Source organism: Pholcus phalangioides, unplaced genomic scaffold, assembly GCF_987345545.1.
Source record: "Pholcus phalangioides strain wild (caught in Gottingen) unplaced genomic scaffold, Ppha-v1.0 ptg000005l_1, whole genome shotgun sequence".
Taxonomy (NCBI): Eukaryota; Metazoa; Arthropoda; class Arachnida; order Araneae; family Pholcidae; genus Pholcus; species Pholcus phalangioides.
In genome coordinates, this window is record NW_028301598.1 from 7,683,296 (window position 1) to 7,705,274 (window position 21,979).

A 21,979-nucleotide genomic window follows, 5' to 3' on the forward strand; every position below is an offset into this window, starting at 1 on the left:
AGGCCTGATAAATCTTTTTCCTATTTCTTAGGGCAGAAAAACGATTTACTGAAACTGTCATGACGTGTATCAATATAAATAACACCGCTTTCATCCTTGTCAATTGTGCAAACTGCTGGCTTGGGGTATCGCTTGTGAGTTTTAGTTCTTGTTAACAGATCAAATATGTATGTGTATTTTGCAAGAGCCACATCTTCTCTTATCATTTTATTAGAAATAATTTAAGGATTTTTGTATTTTTCAGGACTACCTTGGAGGAGTTATTCTATTTATTGCAACGATGTCTTCTATGTTAACCTCTATATATGGGGATATCTCTTCTTCATTGGTTGGAATGGCTGTCACATACACACTTCTGGTATATGTGCTGTTAATTGCAATTTATTAACCTATATATATATATATATAAATTGGTTTTCTATGTGCGTGTGTGTGTGTATGTTTTGTTTTATATATATATTGTCTCTATTATACAGTAGAACATAGATTATGCGAACACATCGGGACTGAAGGGTGCTCGGAAAAGTGGAATTTTGGAAAATCTATTTCAAAACAAATTCGATAGTGCAAAGGAATAAATTGAAATTCAGCAACAAAAACCTTAAAATAATTAAATTAACCGACTTATTCTGAAAAGTAAATGAAAAAAAGCAGTGCATCACAAAAGAAAAAAAATTTAAAGGAAAAAATAAAACGGTAAAACAAATAAATACGTGTATGATAAATAACGCTGTCAAACCATTCAAAAAAATGAATCTATCTTTAATTTCTTCAGCTTGCTCATAAAACATTTTGCAGTCTCATCCCGTAATAGTTTCAACATCAAAAATTGAAGCGGGTTAGCATTAGGCCGCAATTCTAACCACGCGAGGCATTTTGTGAAACACTGTGCATAATTACATCTGCTGTTGATTCATCTTCATCACTTTCACAGTCATCCTGATCAACTTGATTGTTTGCTTTCGTAATTATTTTTTCATCATCCAAAAAAATGATATCCCTGATCATTATTATCAATTTTTTTAGCCACTGAGACACATCCTCTTCTCATGACTGGACTGGAATACAGGGAGTTCCTCAAGCATATCTAAGAATTCTTTTGAATCTGGAAGATTTTGATAGTCTTCAGTGGTTGTGTTAAAACCATGGAAATACGGGCATAACTTCCTAAAAAAACTTCGCGAGACTTTAGTCCATCTGCTGTTTTCAAACTGGCTGCAAAATTTTCTGTTTTATCACAACTTTTTTTTTATCACTGATGGTTGCCACACCTAGTCTGTATTCAACTGCAAGTTTCCACCATCACCCGCTTTCAATCTTTTCACAATTTCCACCTTTTTTTTAGATGTTTAAAATAACTCATTTTTATTTTTCTGCACTTGAAAAAGACGAAAAGTGTTGGCACTACTAAAGATAAAGAAGGATTGAAAAATATCTGTTTTTTTTAGGAAAGATATCCCCCTAACAAATCTGTGAAAGGGACCCTTGCTTTCTTTTCATTAAGACACACCCACAGGATTAAGATTAACCAGTCAACTGTCCAATTAATTTCTCAGAGTGTTACCCGCAGTGCCCACTTTTTTTTGAAGATGCACATGCTTTTCCCTTTTTTTTCCTTTTCTTGGAAGTTTGAAATATTTTTATATAGCATGTTTTTTTATAGCTCAAATGGGTCAAGATGTAATATGACACCCCAAAAGGGGGGGGGGGTGTTATAATGTCCTGTGACTACAAGAAATGTTGTTGATGGATTTATGTGGAACTATAGTAGTTGAACCTTTGCTAAAAGATATATGAGTAATAAAACAGATGCATCTTCGCAAGGGAATCGGAAATTGAAAAATAAAAAAGCAATGGGGATACAACTTTGCAAAACATGACAAAGATAATAGTAATAATAATCTCAGACCTTGAAATATAATTTTTCAACTCCATCTAGTGATGAGATAATAAAGTAGAAGGATGGCTGTACAGATGGCAGCACATGTATGACAAATTATTTCGTCATATCTATGTGAAAAAGAGTGAAAAGTCTGTGCGCCGGGAAATGCCGTCATAGACACCAATTGCTGTCGTAACTAACCACTTCACTGGTTAATTCATAGATGAGGAAAAAAAAATGACAGCTAAATCTGCTCCTATTCACGCGTTTGTTTGCTTGCCAATCGTTTATAACTATGTAGTGTATGTACATACACTACATAGTTATAAACGATTGGCAAGCAAACAAACACATACTTATGTACATACACTGTACCTGGATCCACCATTGTTATAGCTCTCTATAGCTCACATGTACGGTATGTACAATTGTTTGGAAGTGGATTATTCCACAGTAGAACGAAGCCATCGAGTTGGGAGATGAGATGATTCAAGTTCCAAGAAAATACCAACTGTGTTCAGCTCAATTGACTATAGAAAACTGAAAATGAGTTAGGTTGAAAAGATGTTCGGTTGGCCGAGTTGTTCAGAAAATTGATGTTCGGATAATCAATGTTCTACTGTATTTTGTTTTATATATATATTACAAATACAAATACAACGCCACAGGCAAATTGCCCAACGAGGTGGCTGACTTAAGAACATCATGGATCCCCGAGCCATTTTTTGGAGGCCCTACCTACTACTACTACACCACACACACACCCCCCTCTTAAAACCCCCCCCCCCCTTAATGGTTTTGAGAAGGTGTTATATTCACTCGTTACCAAGTATATCAAAAGAATCAAACTGAAACTTTAAGAAAGGAATCGAGTCGATTAAAATTTTTAAACTTTTACATTTACTTCATGAATAAGACATCTACGTTGTGAAAAAAAAAAAGAATTACTTGACTCCTTGGTTACATAATCAAAAAAAAAAAAAATATATATATATATATATAATATAAATAAAATTAGATTACAACGATACCCATTTTTTCGGCGTGCCTTTCAATACTTCATTACTATTCATACAGACCACAAGCACGGAAATCGAAGTCGTGCTCAAGTATTAATTTACTACATCTTAACACCTTGACATACTCATCAAGAATCCCCCCGAGAAAAGCGAAACTTACAAGATAGTACTCCTGGAGAGGGACTTTGAGCCAATTAGCGTGCTGGATGAGATCTACGTCACGGAAAATTTCCAGGAACTCAAATCACCCGACCCCTTCCAAGTGAAAGTGGACCTCGTCCATCTAAGGAATGTCCAAGGGGGCCATGTGGTCAAACTTCCGTTCTCACGATCCGTGAGAAAATTCCCCATAACCAGCCGAGAAAAAAAAAGAAAAACAACACCTACACTTTATGTACAATATATAGCCATCTAAAACAATAATATAATTTACATAAATTATGTGTTATGACTTCGATCATAACAAACGCAGGTGTCTGGGAACAAGGGTTGGCATTTTTAATGCAATTAGGCATAGCCACCCTTCAGAAATGCCACACTTTTTGAACCATGCATGGGGTTCCCCCGATGACGACCCACTGCATAGGTTCCATTTCACTCTCATAAAATTCATTTTTATTTTCCTTAAGCTAATTTTTTTTGCATATATATATATTGTCACTATATTTGTTCTCTATATAAATCTGGTCTAACATTGTAACGGTTGCAAACTTTTGCATATATACCAAACGGAACCTGACTCGAACGATAGGCTACTTTGAAAGTTGGTCAGACCTAGACTTACTGCATTTTTTTTAATCCCATTGAATTTGATAAAGATTTTACTCAATGAGAAAATTTTCCGTGATGCACTGCCAATATATTTCTTTAGTAATATCATATATTTGTGTGAAAATAACATTAAATATGCTGAATGTGTAGAAGTCCATACAAAAGACATTAAGGCAAGTCCAAAACTAGTTGGTCGAAACAGTTGAGCTGAAAGACACTGATTACTGGTGGTGAACAACAATAGATTTTTTAAGAAATTCTTTTTTTGTAATGAACTAAATGTATCAAAATGTATGTCTCTCACCGAAGATAGGCCCTCCAATTTCACAACAGCTCTGTTCCTACTCTTAAGTAGCAAATTAAGCGAATGAAAATTCTTTTTTCTGGGCGGGGGGGGGGGGAATCTAAAGACCTGAGTACTTTATTCAGTCCAGAAAAAAATGCACTGTGTTATTATTGCTCAACTGCTGTATTGCTTATTGCTTAAACTGCTGAAGTGTGCAGATATCCTCTGCAGTGTCGTGTTTCAGCAGCATGTCATGTTGCATTATTAATAATTTTATAATTTTACATCAAATTTTCTTAGATTATTCCTTTTTTGTTTCTCTCTTCAGACTGAAAAATTGTAGTAAAGAAATATTTCATTTTCACCAATACAGGTGCCTATATATCTTAACTGGGTTGTCAGGAATCTAGCAAGCACGGAAATGTACATGAGTGCTGTTGAGAGAGTACACCATTATTCAAAACTGACGAGGGAGACTGTACTTTCATCGAAAATGAGTTCAGGTTGTTATAATATTCATGTTCTAGTGTTCACCTCATATTTTTTTTATTAATCATCTATATGCTTTAGGGGCCAGGTTGTTGGCCTCACCTTCCTCCTCAACATGTGTATGCCTTGTCGTGGCGAGGAGGCTTGAATGTGTCAATGACAAAGTCAGCCGAACCGCCGGCAGCAATACGCTACCATCAGGGTCACCCTTGCCAGATGGGTGGCTTTGAAAGGCACCAAATGAACTAGAGTTGAGCAGCATTTTGTTTTCCTTTTGAAACTAGGGAGCTCTTCCTAGGGGAATATTTTTTTCTCTTTCAATCGTTAGAGAAGGCATAGATATCAAAATTACTTTCTTGAAATGAGAAGTGGAACTGAAACCACACATTTTCAAGAGTGTGAAAGGATCGACCTTTGCCTCTCTTGAAAATCATTTCAATGCCTCTCCTCATTCAAAAAAGTATTCTAATTTCTCTTCCTTTAATTAATAGATCTCTAGAGTTTTTATTTCTTGTCAGCGAAAGAAAAAAAAAAACTTCAGCATGATCATCTAAACACCTTCCTAGAGCCCTTGGTAAAGAGAGTTTTCCAGGGCCCCACCTCACCAGACGTGAAGTAATAGCAATTCCAATTTGGAATCTTGTAATGTTGTTTTAAAACATTATTTTTTTTTTCAAAATTTTTTTAGCATATTCTACGAGTAAAAAAAATATTGACTGTTCTAATGAAATGAACTCAACCTTTGTATCCTTATCTGCAGACCCCGATTCTTTTGCCTATCTCATACCATGTCAACATACAAAAAGTTACCAGACTGTGTTTTTTGTCTGTGCGTGATGTGTTAATCATAGAAGGCACTATACAGAGTGTTTCAGAAAAAAGATTGGCTTAATTTTAAGAAGTGTAGGAACACACAAGACAATCTTTCTCTTTTTATGCTGGTTGGCAAAGAAACCTAAAGGTGCATCTACACTGTATGTGCCATATGTAGCCCTTGAAGGATTTGCTGAATATCCGGGTGATGTTTAAAACACATCATGGCATAATTTATTAAGAGACAAGCCACATGTACCAAACTAATAGGAAGTTTTGGGAGGAATGATCATAATTGATACAGCAAAAGGATTTTTGTTGTGCCTTCAGTCTCATAAGAATAATCAATAGAATGATGCAGTTTCTCATTGTTAATTAGATTACATCAGTGTACATGGATCCAGGGCAATGGGTCAGGTGGGGCAATTTACTGTGCAGAATAATTGGATCGTCCTGTATTTTACAGGACAGACTAATTTTCCCCCTGTTATTTGGCTTGGGTAGAGATAATAGCCCCCCCCCGCATCCTTGCCTGGGACATATACCAGAGTTGAATGACATCAAGGCCAGGTTCAAGAGAGGTGTCATCTCTCTTAATATCCCATGTTCCAGTTTTTGTCATGGATACTTATTCAACCAGCCCATGGGCCCCAAATGAATGATAACAGGTGCCTTAAGATATTTTTGTGATATCACTATTTTCAAAATATAATTTTAAGGCTTTGATTCCTAACCAACTTGTCCTACTTTTTGGTGAAATGCTCTACTTTTATCCTACTTTTCCTACATTTTTTACCAAATCCTATCAACAATTTGTGTAACTGTTTTTACACTCATGCCCATAAATTAAGGACAATTCAGAATCACACGGAAATCGAAATCTAAAGTAAAAATTTCACCTGTAGAATCATCACACACATCTGCAAGAATGATATGTAAATTTCAGGAAGCCACCAGATGATGCCGATAGTACGTCACAATGACGAGAGTGTAAGAGGGGGGTATATAAGGAATGGTGGCAAAGAAGTGAAATTGTTCACAAGAGTTCTGTAAGGCGCTCAGTGCCATAAGCGAATAGTTATGACAAAGAGGACGCATGTGGATGATTTTTTACGTGGTAGAATTATCGGCCGCCTGGAATGTGGGCTTACTCAAATGCAAGTATCCGAGGAACTTGGAATTGCCCAAAGTGTCATCTCTAGGCTTTGGCAATGATTCCAAGATAACAGAAATGTCAGTAGACGTTACGGTACAGGTCGCCCCCGAATTACAATGCCGAATGAAGACCGGTATTTGGCAGTAACTGCCAAAAGAAGCAGATGGAGCACAGCATCCGACCTGTCTCGTCAGCTATCTGCAGCCAAGAGTACCATAGTTTCAAGGCAAACCATGTACAGACGTTTGGGAGATATTGGTCTATATGCTCGCATGTCTGTCAGATGTGTTCCGCTCACGGCAACTCACTGTCGGCAGCGATTAGCCTGGAGTAAAGAACATGCAATGTGGACATCGTCACAGTGGGCTTGTGTGATGTTTTACGACGAGTCCAGGTTTAGCTTGCAGTCTGATTCACGTCGGACTTTCATATGGAGAACGCCAGGTACCCTTTACCACCAAGACAACATCATTGAACGACACTGTTACGGTGGTGCAGCATTGCTCGTTTGGGGTGGAATTATACTGGGTTCCAGAACAGATCTGCATGTTCAAACCGGAACCATGAAAGCCCAAATTTATCGGGACATCATTCTGGAACAACATGTACGTTTGTTTAGGGGTGCCATGGGCGCAGAATTTGTGTTTATGGATGACAATGCCCATCCTCACCGAGCAAACATCGTAAACGAATGCCTTGAATCTGAGGATATAACCCGTACGGAATGGCCAGCATTCTCACCTGACTTGAATCTGATAGAGCATGTGTGGGACATGCTTGGCAGACGAATTGCAGCCGTCCATCACCACCTACATGTGTACCAGAACTTCTGAGAGCATTGCTTGCTGAGTGGAGTGATCTTCCCCAAGATCAGATTGATAATTTGATACTCAGCATGCCTAGGCGTTGTACAGACTGTATTTCATCGCATGGGAGACATACAATGTATTAACCATCATACCAACCATGTAATAGTAAGTTTTTGTAAAGGAGATATTTTTTACAATTGCTCCAGGGAGCAAAGATCGTAGTTTTTATGAATGGTATCATACATACACCATCGTTTTTGTTCTTTATCTTTTGTTTAATAAATGGGCTTTATGAATAAGTAATGTTTGTTTTGTTTCTGAACCTTTATTTGCCGGAGATTATCCTTAATTTATGGACATGAGTGTAATTGAAGAGGTAACCATTGAGATATATTACAAAATAATACAAATGTAGCAGATTGTAATTAATGACTCTGCCAAAGCAAAAGTTGTATCATTTTTGGTTATTTGAGGAGGGAGGGGGGGGGGTGTATGTTTGCCACATGGTTTATTAATTTTTCTTTTGCTCAGTTCGAGGGTTCAAAAACTCATCTTTTGTGTATATTTTTTAGTAGTCATAAAAATTTTTTGTCTGGATGGAAAAAATAATTTTGTATTTATTACTTCATATTGTCTTGAACAGTAACTAACATTCATCATTAAAAATTAAGGTCCACATTTTGTGTATAGGTGAAACAACAGTTTGCATAACAAAGCAGTTGGATACATAGGCCTATTCTAGGTTTTGTGACTCTGATGCTACCCAATAGCATTGAGTTGTCTTCTGTATTTTTAGGACATGTAGATACATAAGCATTGTTTACAAAGCTCTGCAGAGTGCTAGAAATTAAAGTGCTTCATTTGTCAAAAACAATGACAGTGACATTGAACAGTAAAAGTAAAATATAAACAAATCCCTTTAAAAAAGGATAGACAGCGGAGTAAAACCATCCTGTTCATCTTGACTCATTTACATTGGATAATTTACACATTTTGCACAGTGTTTTTGGAAGTGGTCCCAAAGGAATGTTATTCTTAAAAAACTTACATATCTTCATAATTTGCTGTGCATCAAGGAAAAGAGTTGAAAGATTAGATTGTGAAAGACTCCTTGAAAAAAAAAAGAATGTAATATATATTGTGAGGAGAGAGAAAAAAAGAATTGTCTGTGGTTGCTAATACACTGTTTTGAACGAAAATTGTTTTCGTTACCAAGTCATTCACTTGGTAAATACTAAAGTGTATACTAAAGTGATACTAAAGTACTTTTATTTTAGAATTTTAAAGAAAAAAAAATTTTTAGGGATTTTTTATGCTATATGATTATGTTGTCTAAGGAGGGGGTGTCCCGTCCTAATTTTTTGAGTAGAATCCCTGGGGTTGCTACAAAATATCTGCAATTCTAATCTCATTCCCGAGGGTGCAGCAAATCAAAACATTTATGTAACCTTGAGTTATGCAATTGTCGTTATTGAAAGATTTTTTTTCTCAAATATTGATTCTCTTTCTAGCTGCTGCTTTGAAAGACTGGCCAAGTCAGGGAGAAATAATATTCAGAAACATTGTTTTAAAGTATGATCCAAATGGAGATCCAGTATTGAAAAATATCACTCTCACAGTTAAAGCAGGAGAAAAGGTTTGTATTTATATGAGTATGTTATTTACGTGCGTAGGCGTGTTTGCTCACGACTACTTAATCATACATGCACCTTTTACACATTACTCTGTGGAATTTCTAACAAGTTAGTACATGGTGGAACACATGTTCTAAGTGGATATATAGCCCTAATGTATTTATGTTGGCAGAATTATGCTTGTTTTGTGTTCGGTTGGTGCTGCCACCTGTCTTTAATATTTTGAAGGGAAAATTGAGAGTGCCTGAATTTTCCAGGTTAATTTTTGTTAGCGTACAGGTTTCGAAAATGTTCTTGTGTCTGTACATAATTTTTATTTCTAAAGCTGAGTGCACGATATACTTACTAAACCCTGTACTCTAGTTATTTGTTATTTTGTGTGCTCCTACAAAGCATGAATAGGATGACAAGTTATAAGCCGAAGTCTTTGGCTCTAGAGAATCCATCGCATGTTGGTGCATTAGCGGGACTTGTGCGATGTCATCTGAATTGTGTATGGCTGAAAAAAAAACTAAAGCCAGAAAGGTTCTTTGACAAGCGTGAACACAGGGAGCACAAATCCAGAGAACGAGTAAAGTTATAAGTTAGTGTTCTTCAACCTTTTCAAACTTGTGGACCCGCAAAAATTGGAAAAATAATTTCAGGACCTGTAAAAAATATATAAATAGCACAGATAATTTTTGGACCAGAAAAAAATAAAAAAGAACAATAATTCGCAGACTAGCAAAAAAATGTATAAACAGAAGAAATAAATTGAATGGGGAAAAAATGAATGAATGGAAGAATTTGCAGACTTGCAAAAGGTACATAAATTGGAGAAATAGTTTGAGAACCAGCGAAAAATAAATAAGAGAAGTAATTTACGTACCAGTAATAATTACATAAAAATAAGAAATAATTTGAGGAATGGCAAAAAAATGAATAGGATGTACACATAATTTACAGACTGGCAAACAGTACATGAATAAGGGGAATAGTTTGAAGACTGGCAAAAAATAGATAAGTAAGACAAATACGTAATTTGTAGGCTGGCAAAAAGTATGTAGATAAGAGAAATAATTCAAGGACAGCAAGAATGAATGAATGAATAAATACTGGAAACAATTTGCGGACCAGCAAAAATATGTATAAAGGAAAATAATTTGAGGAACAGCAAAAGTAAATAAATAGGAAAAACGTTTTGCGGACCAGCTGATCGCTAAGACAAAAATAAAAACCAACTCACAGACTGTATTTTATTTATTAAATCCAAAATTATATAGCATTTGCATGAATTAGGCACCAGCACTGGTTCTGCAGACCGCAGGTTGAAGAACATTGGTATAAGCTACCTTAAAGAACCTGGGATCAAATTTATACTCTGAATATGTGTTTGTAGGAAATACGTGAAGAAATATATATAAGTTACATATGTAATTATCTCTACAATGACTGATTTGCAATGTAATATTTTAAAATATATGATTGTATATTTAGGTCGGCATTTGTGGAAGAACAGGCAGTGGCAAGTCTTCTCTTGCTCTCGCCTTGTTTCGCATGGTTGATATCTGTAATGGACATATCGAGATCGATGGGCTTGATATTGGTTCTATTCCATTGCAGTTGTTACGATCAAAGTTATCCATTATTCCTCAGGAGTCTGTTTTGTTCTCTGGTACTATCAGGTGATATCTCTAGTTTTACACTTTTTATTGTAAAGTAATTTGTGGCATATTTGTATATTTACTACTAAACTACACATGCACCTCGCCCATATTCCACTGCAGAGTTTCTAAGGAATTGATACATGTTGGAATGTGTGTGTATGTGTATTGAACCTAACCTGAAGTTTGTTACTGTGTAATGCGTGTAGTGCTGTCATCTGCCGTCAATTTTTCTAACTATGAGTGAAATGTAACTATTGAATAATTGTATCATTGAAGGCCTGTTGCTCTCTGTGGCAAAACTTTTTTTTATGGGGAGATTGACCCACATTTGCACCTATAAGTAGGGAACCAGAAAACCACAGAAAAATTAATGTTGCTGATGGACGTGCTCATTACATTTAAATTTAAATGCTGTAGGACTCTGATTAATTATCTGAGGCTCGATTATATTAAAAAATTATTGGCAGTGCTAATGTGGATCATGGGGACAGTGGAAGCTACAGCTATGACACAGGATCTTATGGGCTTGCTCAGGTAGAGGGTGATCAGAATATAATTCTTCTGAGAAGGCGATGAGTAGAATACATGTTTGGAAGACTTATACACCGCTTATACAAACATCTTAAACTTGGTGTTCCCTGAAGCATTTGGGAGTACTCAATAGCAGAAGGCATTGGAAATTTTTAAAACCCTGTATGGAGTCGCCGAAATGTTGCAAACTGTAAATACATTGCAGTATTTCACGTAACTTTATAATACTATATAGCAATTTTATCTCTTTATTGCATTGTGCAGTTATTAAAAATAACCTTTTATATAAATGTGATCTTTTGATTATTGGCTTTGCATTTAATGTCAATATTCTTTAAGGTTTTGACTATCGGAGGTAGTTTAGGTTTACATTAGCTCGCACTGGTGGCTCATCACAGAAAATTCTGGGGGGGGGGGGGCACCAAAATCGGTTTGCATTTTATTACGATAAGAGCAGATTTTTGCATAAGCAAAAGTGTCATTTGCTCAAGGCCTCATGATTTTGAAAGTTCGAAAAATTAAACAATATATATTCACTGACCAGACATCTTTGACTTTAGCTGCAGGAGACCCCCCGCCCACTTCATCAAAATTTGGTCCTGGACTATAGATATCATAGACTCCATTATAGATATCATAGTGACAAATGGGCTAAACAAAAGTTAATGCATACTGTCTTGGATACGGGTAATCTACTATTTTTTTGGTCAAATTATTTGTTGCGTAGTGAAACCTTCCAACAGTGACCACTAACAGGGTTTTTTTTTTTGGCACCATTTAGTAAGTGACAATTCCGGGTTATGGTGTCACAGAGTTTTTCTGTAATAGGGTCTTCAATAAGTGGAATAACTTACCCCCGGGGGTAGTAAATTCAAACACAATTGACATGTTTAAAAAGAAATACGATAAACATGTTGAAGTAAATCCAGAAGCTCTATTCGTACTTAGAATAAGACAACCATAAATATATTTTACAGGCATTGTATTACATTTTATCATGCATATAGTCTTCAGCGATTGCCTGTTTAATTGGGTTGCTGTATTTTAGGAATATACAACATCCATATTTGTTTTGGGCATCTTTTTCTCAGTTACCTCATTGGACATTTTGCCTGTTGTGAACTTATATTTGTATTATAAGCTATTCCATTCATATACAACCCTGTTGGAGAAAATCTCCCTGCGACATCACAACCTAGAACTATCCCTAACTAATCAAAACTGGTATCCCAGAGCGGAAGCATTTAAATGACGGTGTAACAATATTTCATGATCCATCATATCAATCCACATGAAAATCTTAAATAGCTCAATCGTATCTCCACAAACCCTACATTGTTCCGAAGAAAACATATTTAGTGAATCAAGTCTCTCTTCACAGCTCAAGTCTTGCATAACCGTTATTGCTCTAGTGGTTTACAGCCAGTACTGGATTTCTCTATAGGCTAGACAGGCTGCATCCTAGATCCCCAAAGTCTGCAGAGGGCCTCAAAGCCAACCATTCCCTTGCTCCCTTCTCAAGGTCTAACTAATAAGGCTCTCTTCAGCATGCATCTTTCTGCATATATTGTGACCATATGATCCATATTTTATACAGGACATATATATATATACATATTCATAATTAGAGCTTTTTATAATATTTCTTGTTAATTTTATCAAATTAATTTAAAAAATTAGTCAATTCCATCAAAGTCATATCAAATCCTAAAAGGAGGCTCCTTCAGGATTTGATTTTATAATCCTTCTGAAGCCTCCCATGTTAGCTTAGATAATGTGGGTCTTACTGAAAAAATTCTATTTTATTCATCATTAAATTTTAAGTACAGTCAGACACACGTATAACAAACATGGATATTAAAAATTTTTTGCATATAACAAAGTTTTGCCATTCTGTGTGTCCCAAAAACAAAATAGGCCAAAATTGGCGGTGACGTCACGGAACAATTAGTGCGACTGCAGAACAATCTAGAAGAATTTTGAGAAAAAAAGCAAAAACACTATTATAGGAATTTTTTATCACAGAACATTTCCTGTCAGCCGAGGGTTAGTTGCAGAACAATGCAAAACATCCTGCTGGGGGGGGGGGGTCCCTGTGAATTTCAGGGTCAAGGTCAACAGCAAAACAAAAAAAACGGGGTACTGAGCTCAGTCATTGTAATAGACTGAATGATATTCATCTGTCATTATATTGCACGAAAAATAACATGATGGAAATAAGAAAAAAATTTGGTACCTGTCGTAACAGTCATTATGAGTATTGACTGCATTATGTAGATGAATATACTGTCTTTTCTTATTTTCAAACTGTTTTCCATCAATGATTGGTGAGTTTGGCCAAAACGCATTGTTTGAATTTCAATCATCTGACTCATGCTCTTGTTTTTCGGATTTTAGTTTGCATCCGTGCAGATTTCTAAAAAAAAATATTTACTGTAGGGAGAATTTAGACCCTGGTGATGAGTATTCAGATGATGAACTATGGAATGCTTTGGAAGCAGCTCAGCTCAGGCCGATAGTGATGGCACAACCTGGAGGCTTAGGTAAAATACTTTTTTTATTTACCTACTTATCTATGACACAAGTTTAAAATGTAAAAAAAATATATAAACACTGAAATCTTACATGATTACTATAAACGATGTTCACCCCATGTGATGGTATGCATCTGTCCTATACATTATGGTGGCGGGGTGGAGAATCTGTCAATCGCACCAAAGTGTTAATGTCTGCCAATTACACCAATTTGTAATGTCTACCTTATTCTGCTACAGAAATACTGAAATTTTTCAATTATGCACCACCTTAGATGATTTGCTAAGGATATTGTTGGTAGTTCGAGCTATCTACCCCTTAAGCCTTATCCACATATGCAGACTTAGATTATTTGGGATTGGGGGCATCAGACTTTTCCTCCTTTTCTTTTTTTTCTGCCCTCATACAAACTAGTTATTGGTGCATTCCTGCAGCTTTCTACGATAGCCGCTGTGGTGGTCGAGTGGTCATAGTGACGGACTCACATCGCGAGGATCCAGGTTCGAACCCCACCGTTGCTGCAGTGGTGGTTGGCTGAAGTTGGTTTCCTGTGGTTCCCAACTTCGAGGCACAAAATGCGAGTTGATCTCCCCATTGAAAAGTCTCGCCTCAGAGAGCAGCAAGCCTACAACAATACAATTATTCAATCATTACGCTTCAGTCATAGTTAGAAAAAACTGGTGGCAGATGGTAGCACTACACATAACAAGCATTACACAGAAACAAACTACATGTCAGGTTTCACTACTCACACATTCCAACATGTACCAATTCGTTAGGGGTTCCGCAGAGGAATATGGACAAGGTACATGTATGGTTTAATATTAACTTTCTACAATACAAGATCTTGAAGGTGTAGCGCAAGTTTCTTTAACATTCGAATTCTCATGAGTAAGAGTTTTGTTGCTTATCCCATAGTTGATAATCTTAAAGTGTCATTCAGTTTGCATTAAACGCTGGCCCCTATATATTAATTCCCAAAATATCAATATTCTAATTCCTTTGATTGTTGAGGTTACTATAGCTAGTCATAATTATCACACAAAATACCCCAAAATGGTGATGGCCCTGAATCGTAGCGATCAATATCAAGGGTGGGTACTATAGACGGCCTAATAATTACATGTGATTCCTTGAGAAAAACTAATATAGAAAAGTGTTTTCAGTTTTTGACTTGATCAATAGCTGAGTTATAACGCTTTAAAAATTGATGATGTCACTTTATAATCCTGTCAAATTCACCGAGCAAACACCAAACGTATAACTTCAGGGGTGGAAAATCTGCTGCAATTGTTATAAGCTGCTACAATTTCTGATGTCTGCTACATTATGCTACAATTTCCAGCTGTTTGCTACATTTTGCTACAAAAATGCTGAAACTCTTCAATTCTGTGCCATCTTGCGCCAAAAACAAAATTTTCCTTTAAACTTTGAAGTTGTGTCACAATCAACATTATTTGTACCCCCCTATTTCTTGAGGCAACAACTGGCATTAACTTGAGGCCTCCTCCCCAGGATTCGGCACCCAGGCTTCCGCCAACACATAAAATTAGATCTAACTATGCAAATTGCTGCTCATTCGCAAGAACAATGAAAAAGCCCTTCAATTGCTTTTTCCAGCTATTTTTTTTACGAAAAAAAATTTGACTCCTTTAATTTATCGGTTCCTTACATTAATTATTTTTAAAATTGTATCAATTTTCCCTGACTGGCTGTACTTGACGAAACATTCGTGTATCCTTTAACAGAATGGGAAAGTTCATGAAAGAATGTATTATCGCACTGGAAAAACAGCAATGGTGAATCCATCTTCACCATCAGGACTTGCGATGCAAAAGGCGCCGTTAAATTAAGGGTGTCTATGATCGTGGGAAAGTGACGAAATCCCCGAAAAGTAATGAAATGAGAAAAAGTTCATAAAATAAGTGAAAAATAGGGAGTGAAAACAGATGTACTCGGTTTGAATTTTTTGTGAAAACAGAATCATTCTATTAAATTTCTAATAGTTTAATCATTGTTCTATAGTTTGAATTAAAATTAATTTAAGTCTATAGTTTTTAATCACTGCCGCTGTGGTGCTTGAGTGGTCATAGTGATAGACTCGCATTGTGAGGATCCAGGTTCAAACCTCAAGAAGTTGGTTTTCTGTGGTTCCTAACTTCAAGACTAATGTGAGCCGATCTCCCCGTTAAAAAGTCTCGTCACAGAGAGCAACAGGTCTACAACGATAAAATATTCAATCATTACACTTCACTCATGGTTAGGAAAGCTGACTACAGGTGGCAGCACTACACATAACAAGCATTACATAGAAACAAACTTTACATTTGGTTCACAATTCAGACACACACATTCCAACATGATGTACCTATTCGTTAGAAGTTCCGCAGAAGGAATATGGACAAGGTGCATGTCTGGTTTAGTGTAGTAGTTTTTAATCACTATTAAATTTCTTAGAATTTCTAATAAATATTACAAGAATGACTAGGCAAAAGAAGTCATCTCAAAGTTTTTTGAATCAAATTGAGGCAATGATCAAGAGCGAACTCAAAAAGAAACATCATTTCAAATATGAAATGGGTAAATTTTGGTAAAAGAAGCAAGATCAAATGTTCAAAAATGCTTGAAAGTGAAGAGAACAAAAGCACAACTTAGCATCAGCGCCAAAAACAAGAAAAATAATTACAGTAGACTCTCTCTGTAACTCGACACCCCAAAAGTATGACAAACGTGTTGACTTAAACAGATGTCAAGTTAGCATGGTTTCGCTCTGAATTTTCGTTGATCGTTTTGTGTACGTAATTGTATACATTCGAACAATTCCACTACATAAAATGCTTATTCTCCCATTAATTTCAATTCGGGGTTGTTTCATAATAGAATTAAAACATATGAAAAAATTTACCTAATTAAAATTAATAAGGTATTTTTGTTTTTCTTTCCGCAGAGAAAAAAACAAATTCTTTTACACTGTTCAGTTTATCCCGCTATTGTTTGGTTTTTTCCTGAGTGTGTAGGAATCGACGTATCACATCTACAGCTTTTAATGCATCGTGGTGAGATGGTGCAGATACTTCTTCATCTGAACTTTCTGATTCTATTTCTTTGGAACATCAAGCACCTGCTCTTTGATTGATTGATTCTAGAATATTGTCGTCTTCTAAAAGTCCTGAAGTTACAAACTCATCCTCGGTAAAATCACCCATAGCGTTACTTATGCTTTCTCCTCATGTAATTTGAGAGAAATCTTTGGATAAATTATTGTTTTCCAAAGACTCAGAACAAAAACCAACATGATGAAAGCAGTTCTGAATCGTGGCACTCGTGACTGACTTCCATGCAGGATCAATCATTTCAACAGCATCTAAAACAAATTTTTTGCATCCATTCTAACATCCACAAATTCACAAAATTTTTGTCTGTAGTTTCCTGTAAAAAGTTTTCATACTTAGGGTAATTCCTTGATCCAGTGGTTGTGAAATTGCTGTTGAATTAGGTAGTAAAAAGCATAATTTGGTTGCTGAAAGTTCCGTTATTTTTGGACGAGTGGTGCAGTTGTACAAAATAAATAATTTTTTCCCTCTCACGTGAAAATTTTCTATGTAACTTCCTCAACCATTGTTTGAAAATCTGTCATCCATGCCTTTTTGTTGCCATCATAGTTCAGAGGAAGAGTTTTAACATTTTTAAAGCACTGCAGATTTTTTTTATTTTCAGATAATGAACCGTTTCAGTTTTTCAGAACTGTCTGAGTTGGCAGCCAAAAGAACTGTCAAACGATCTTTTTGTGTTTTTTACCTCCTTCACATTTTTCGCCTTTGAAGGCAAGCATTTGGTTAGTCAAAAGGCAAAAAATAAACCTTTCTCATCACAAATTGTAACACAATTGACACGTTTAAAAAGAAATACGATAAACATGTTGGGGTAAATCGAGAAGCTATCCATTCTTAGAATAAGACAACCATAAGTATTCTTTATAGGCGTTGTATAATATTTTATCATGTGTATATATTGTTTATAATTTGTGTTAATTGCATTTTTAATTGGGTTGCTTTATTTTTGAAATGACATCCATATTTTTATGGGCATCTTTTTATCAGCCACCTCGTTGGGCATTTTGTCTGCTGTGGCGTTGTATTTGTACAAGTAAACACATCTGCAAATTGCAAAATCTTTTGCTTTCTCTTTGAATTATTGGTCCTAATAATGGGATTGAATGAGATAGAGCAGATTTCAACCACAAAAGAGTTGCTTCTATATTACTGAAGCCTGATTTTCTTATACATTTTCTGCTTGGTTTATAAGAAGATTCAAATGCTAACAAAATTTTTTTCTTGTTTTTACCAAATGTTGAAATAGTGTTCCATGAAACTGCATATTCTTTGGCGAGTTCACTCAGAGCTTTACCTGATTCTAGTTTCTTAAAAATTTCACCTTTTGATTTTAAAGTTAAAGTATGAAGTTTGTGTGGAGCCATTGTATTCACAGCTGTTGATACTCGCGATGAAAACCAAATGATATAGTCAGCATATAACCAGGCTTTAGCTCTTTTCCTTTTACTCCTTTTCCAAGAAATCGTAAAACTGAGTTCCACCAAAAACATTCTTTGTAACAGACAATATCAAAACTCCCAATAGATAAGATTTTCATCCCTATTGGATGTTAATATCCACACTTTTTTTTGACTATGAAAAAGAATGAAAGACCTTTTTTAGAAACGGCACTAAAATGATGAGCTGGCCTACAGGTTTCAAACATTCATTCTTCATGCCCCCCCCTCATCCTCTATGCAAAAAAGGGACCCATCATAGGGAATAAAGAAACAAAGGATTGTCCCATGAACAATGTCAAAAAATTCTTAGATTTGGTAACACAAGGCCAATTAAACCAGTCATGGTAAAGGGAAAAAAATCGTAGTCGACTTAAGCAGAGTTAAGCCAAACATGTGTCAAGTTAGAGAGTTTTCCCTACATTGAAATTAATATTATGCCAATCAAGGGAATAATAGATGTCAAGTTATTCAGATTCCACTGTACTTTCCTAATGAGTGTTTCAAGTCTCTCTCTCCTGTAGTGATTTCCAAGTCTACAAGCTAAATCTAAAAACATTCATTTTCAAATTATTTTTGAAATCTTAAATACCATATGTTAGCTTTTCCTTTGTTGATATTGTAGAGAATGTAAAAATATATAAGTATCAAAAAGTCTGTTAAAAATTTTTTTTTGATTTAAAAATTAAAAATAAATTATTTCTTCTAGATGAATTCTCTATGTATCTCGTGCCTTGGGAAGGGCTTCTTCTGAGCTGAGATAACACTTTTTTAAAGTAAAAAGTAATCTTGTGTATGGTATTTTGCATATATGTATATAAAAACTGTATATAAAAAAAAAATTTCCACCCCTGAATTTGACGTTTTTGAGCCTGATAATATTTTAAATTTTTAAGAGAAATTGAGAAAGCAAAAACCGTTTTTTTCCTTGTGTGTGTACTTTTCAAATTTTTGCACAGTTGTATATTCAAAAATGAATATGTTTTTGCTTTCATTTTCATTTGTTAGGAATGAGGATTTTTTCCCAGTTCCAACTTATAAGTTTCATATGATCTTCATATTGCGTCTAAGGTTGAAGGTGACCCTGGATCATTTGCAAGGGTGGGGCTGATAGAGCTCTAGCCCTGGGGTCGGAGACAATTATTGCTATTTTTTTATTATTTCATGCTGTAAATTCACTATAGTAGGGCCCATGAAAAGTCTGGCTTGTGGGCTCACCAAAGATCACACATCAGGAGCCTCTGCACTAAATGTGAGGGCCATGGGTGCGCCATGGCTTTTGATTATAATTCTCAACACATTAACTTGATTGACACAGTAAGCTTGTTGAATAAAATCAATCTCAGTTGCAAATTGTCATGATGAAATCTAATAAATAAAGTTTGAAATTTTTACGGCATTTCATTTCTGTGATGAGTGTGAATGAAACAATACTCAAAACTATTTTTAGAAGAACAAACAGTGTGGAGATGGCTTTATTTTGAAAAACTGAAAGCTAAGGAGAGGGAGGGTGGATTTTTATAAGGAAAAAAAAAGAGGAAACACACGAAATATAAGTGCATCTCAAAGGGGTGGCAAAATTACTAGTGCCTAGAATGACGAGAGCCTAAAGTCTATTTCTGTTATGAGGGACCCTATGTAACCAACCCCTTATATAAATATGCCCTTGAATAAAACTTTATCTGAAAAAATGACGAAGTGTTCTGTCTGAATCATGTACGCTGAAATGAATTTCGAAGTTGGAAAAATGTTTCTTGTAAAAATGTAAAATAAATTTATTAAAGTTTTAATGCGATAACAATCATTTGCAAAGGAAAAGAAAAATCTTCATTGCAACATGTAGAAATCGGTATGAAAATGTGAACTGATGGATAATCGATAGACTGAAACCACTAATGAATATGTCAATTCATAAAGTAACTAGTTTGATAAAAAGTTAATGATTGAATTGTTGTTGTTTTACTGTTTCCTCCAGCCACCTTCATCAAGCTAACATTTATACAAACTCCATTGTAGCTTTTTACGCATAACAGTTTCGATGAAAGTTTAAAATTATTTAAAAAATATTGCCCTGTTTCATTGATCAACATGTAAGCCGCTGTGGTGGTCGAGTGGTTATAGTGACGTACTCGCGATGCGAGGATCCGGGTTCGAACCCCACAGTGGTGGTCGGCTGAAGTTGGTTTTCTGGGGTTCCCAACTTCAAGGCGCAAATACGAGCCGATCTCCCCGTTAAAAAGTCTCGCCACAGAGAGCAACAGTCCTACAACGATAAATCATTCAATCATAACACTTCACTCATAATTAGAAAAACTAGTGGCAGATGGCAGCACTACACATAACAAGCATTACAGAGAAGAAACAAAACTTCACGTCAGGTTTCACTACACGTACACGCACATTCCCGCATGTACCGATTCGTTGGGGGGTTCCGCGGGGGGGGGGCGTAGAAGTAGTAGGTAGGGCCTCCAAAAAATGGCTCGGGGATCCATGATATTCTTAAGTCAGCCACCTCATTGGGCAATTTGCCTGTTGTGGTGTTGTATTTGTATTTGTAATCTGATTAAAACAACAGCATAAAAATAATTATCGCACAGTAAACATTATGCACAGTATGCACCTCCCCTCAAAAAATTTGACTTGACAGTGAAGGAGAACAAATTGCCACATTTTGGCAAAAAAGTGTTGTTTTGGGAAAACAATTTTTCAAGTAGATCTCATTTGGCTAACACTTTAGAAATCTGATTGCAAAGTTGACAATTTTGCGGGCAAATTTATTATGTAATAACAAGGTTATGACATTACTCTTCACGAAGAAAAAATTAGCAATCATGTGAAAGAAGACAATAAAACTTGGCTCCTAAGTGCAAAACACAATATCTGTATTACATATAATGCTGGTGATGAAGAGGTTAGAGTGCTAAGTAAATGCTTAATTTTCATCATCGTTATCAAATTCCTGGATGATTATTTTGTTCTGATTCATATTATTAGTTCGAGTATTCAATACAGATTGATATTTTTGATCTTCTGAATATCTCACATGATCCTTATACAACTTCGCTTTTCTCACTATGTTGAGATTGGACCAGACTCTCAGCATTCAAATAGCAGGTGCCCCAAATAATTATATCACGCCGACTGTTACAGAGGGACAACAGTATATATTTTTTCCAGTTACTTTTGTTGCTATTGATTTCAAGGTAAAATTCTTTTTATCGCAACATTTATTTGTCTTTTTTTTCCCCCAGAAGCAAAAGTTTCAGAAGACACCTCAAATTTCAGTGCAGGTCAACATCAGGTAAACATTATTAAAATTGATTTTTTATTTACGGTTATATACAGTGAAAATCCTGTATAATGATAATCACCAAATAATGATATTACTATCTAGTTCCAATGCATTTTTCAGTGTTAATATATTCCATCTATAATGATACGTCTTTGGTGTCGTTATATAGGCATTTCACTGTGTATGAATATTGTTTATGTGTGTGTTTCCATTTTAGAATCTACCATGATAAATTATTTCTTGGCATCTGAATGTAGTTTTTCAAATATGGAGCTCCCGCACTCTTGTAAACATTTTGAAAAATCATGTGGGTTCTTGAGAAGTCCTTCGACTGTATCTTTTCTTCTTTCATTGCATTGCTAATTCTAATGTAGTGGGGATTCATAAGTTAGAGCAAGGGTGCACAAACTTTTCAGTCTGTTGGCTAGTTGTGAAATATTTCTACTGCTTACAGGCCAGAAACTTGTGTACATAGGGTGACCACATGCCCTGTATTTTACAGAACATTCTTGTAATTTTAGCTGACCTGGCATTGCTTTATAAAAATGTCTTGTTTTTACACATATT

The 21,979-nt window shown here is 35.6% G+C and overlaps 1 protein-coding gene across 2 annotated transcripts in view; it reads left to right on the top strand.

Moving 5' to 3' along the window:
- The window catches only part of LOC149085825 (ATP-binding cassette sub-family C member 9-like), an 87,630-nt gene that overhangs the window by 60,318 nt on the left and 5,333 nt on the right, over window positions 1-21,979 (top strand). The window contains exons 24-30 of one of the 2 annotated variants that reach the window (XR_016192685.1): window positions 32-134; window positions 245-358; window positions 4,332-4,461; window positions 8,737-8,861; window positions 10,336-10,513; window positions 13,476-13,579; window positions 21,372-21,404. Coding sequence is in view for 1 of the 2 variants with exons in the window: in XM_089232263.1 (XP_089088389.1) it covers window positions 32-134; window positions 245-358; window positions 4,332-4,461; window positions 8,737-8,861; window positions 10,336-10,523; window positions 13,476-13,579; window positions 21,372-21,421 (814 nt within the window). In the remaining variant the exon portion in view is untranslated. Of the gene's footprint in view, window positions 1-31; window positions 135-244; window positions 359-4,331; window positions 4,462-8,736; window positions 8,862-10,335; window positions 10,524-13,475; window positions 13,580-21,371; window positions 21,422-21,979 lie in introns of those variants that run through there. The other variant, XM_089232263.1, reaches the window with a different exon arrangement.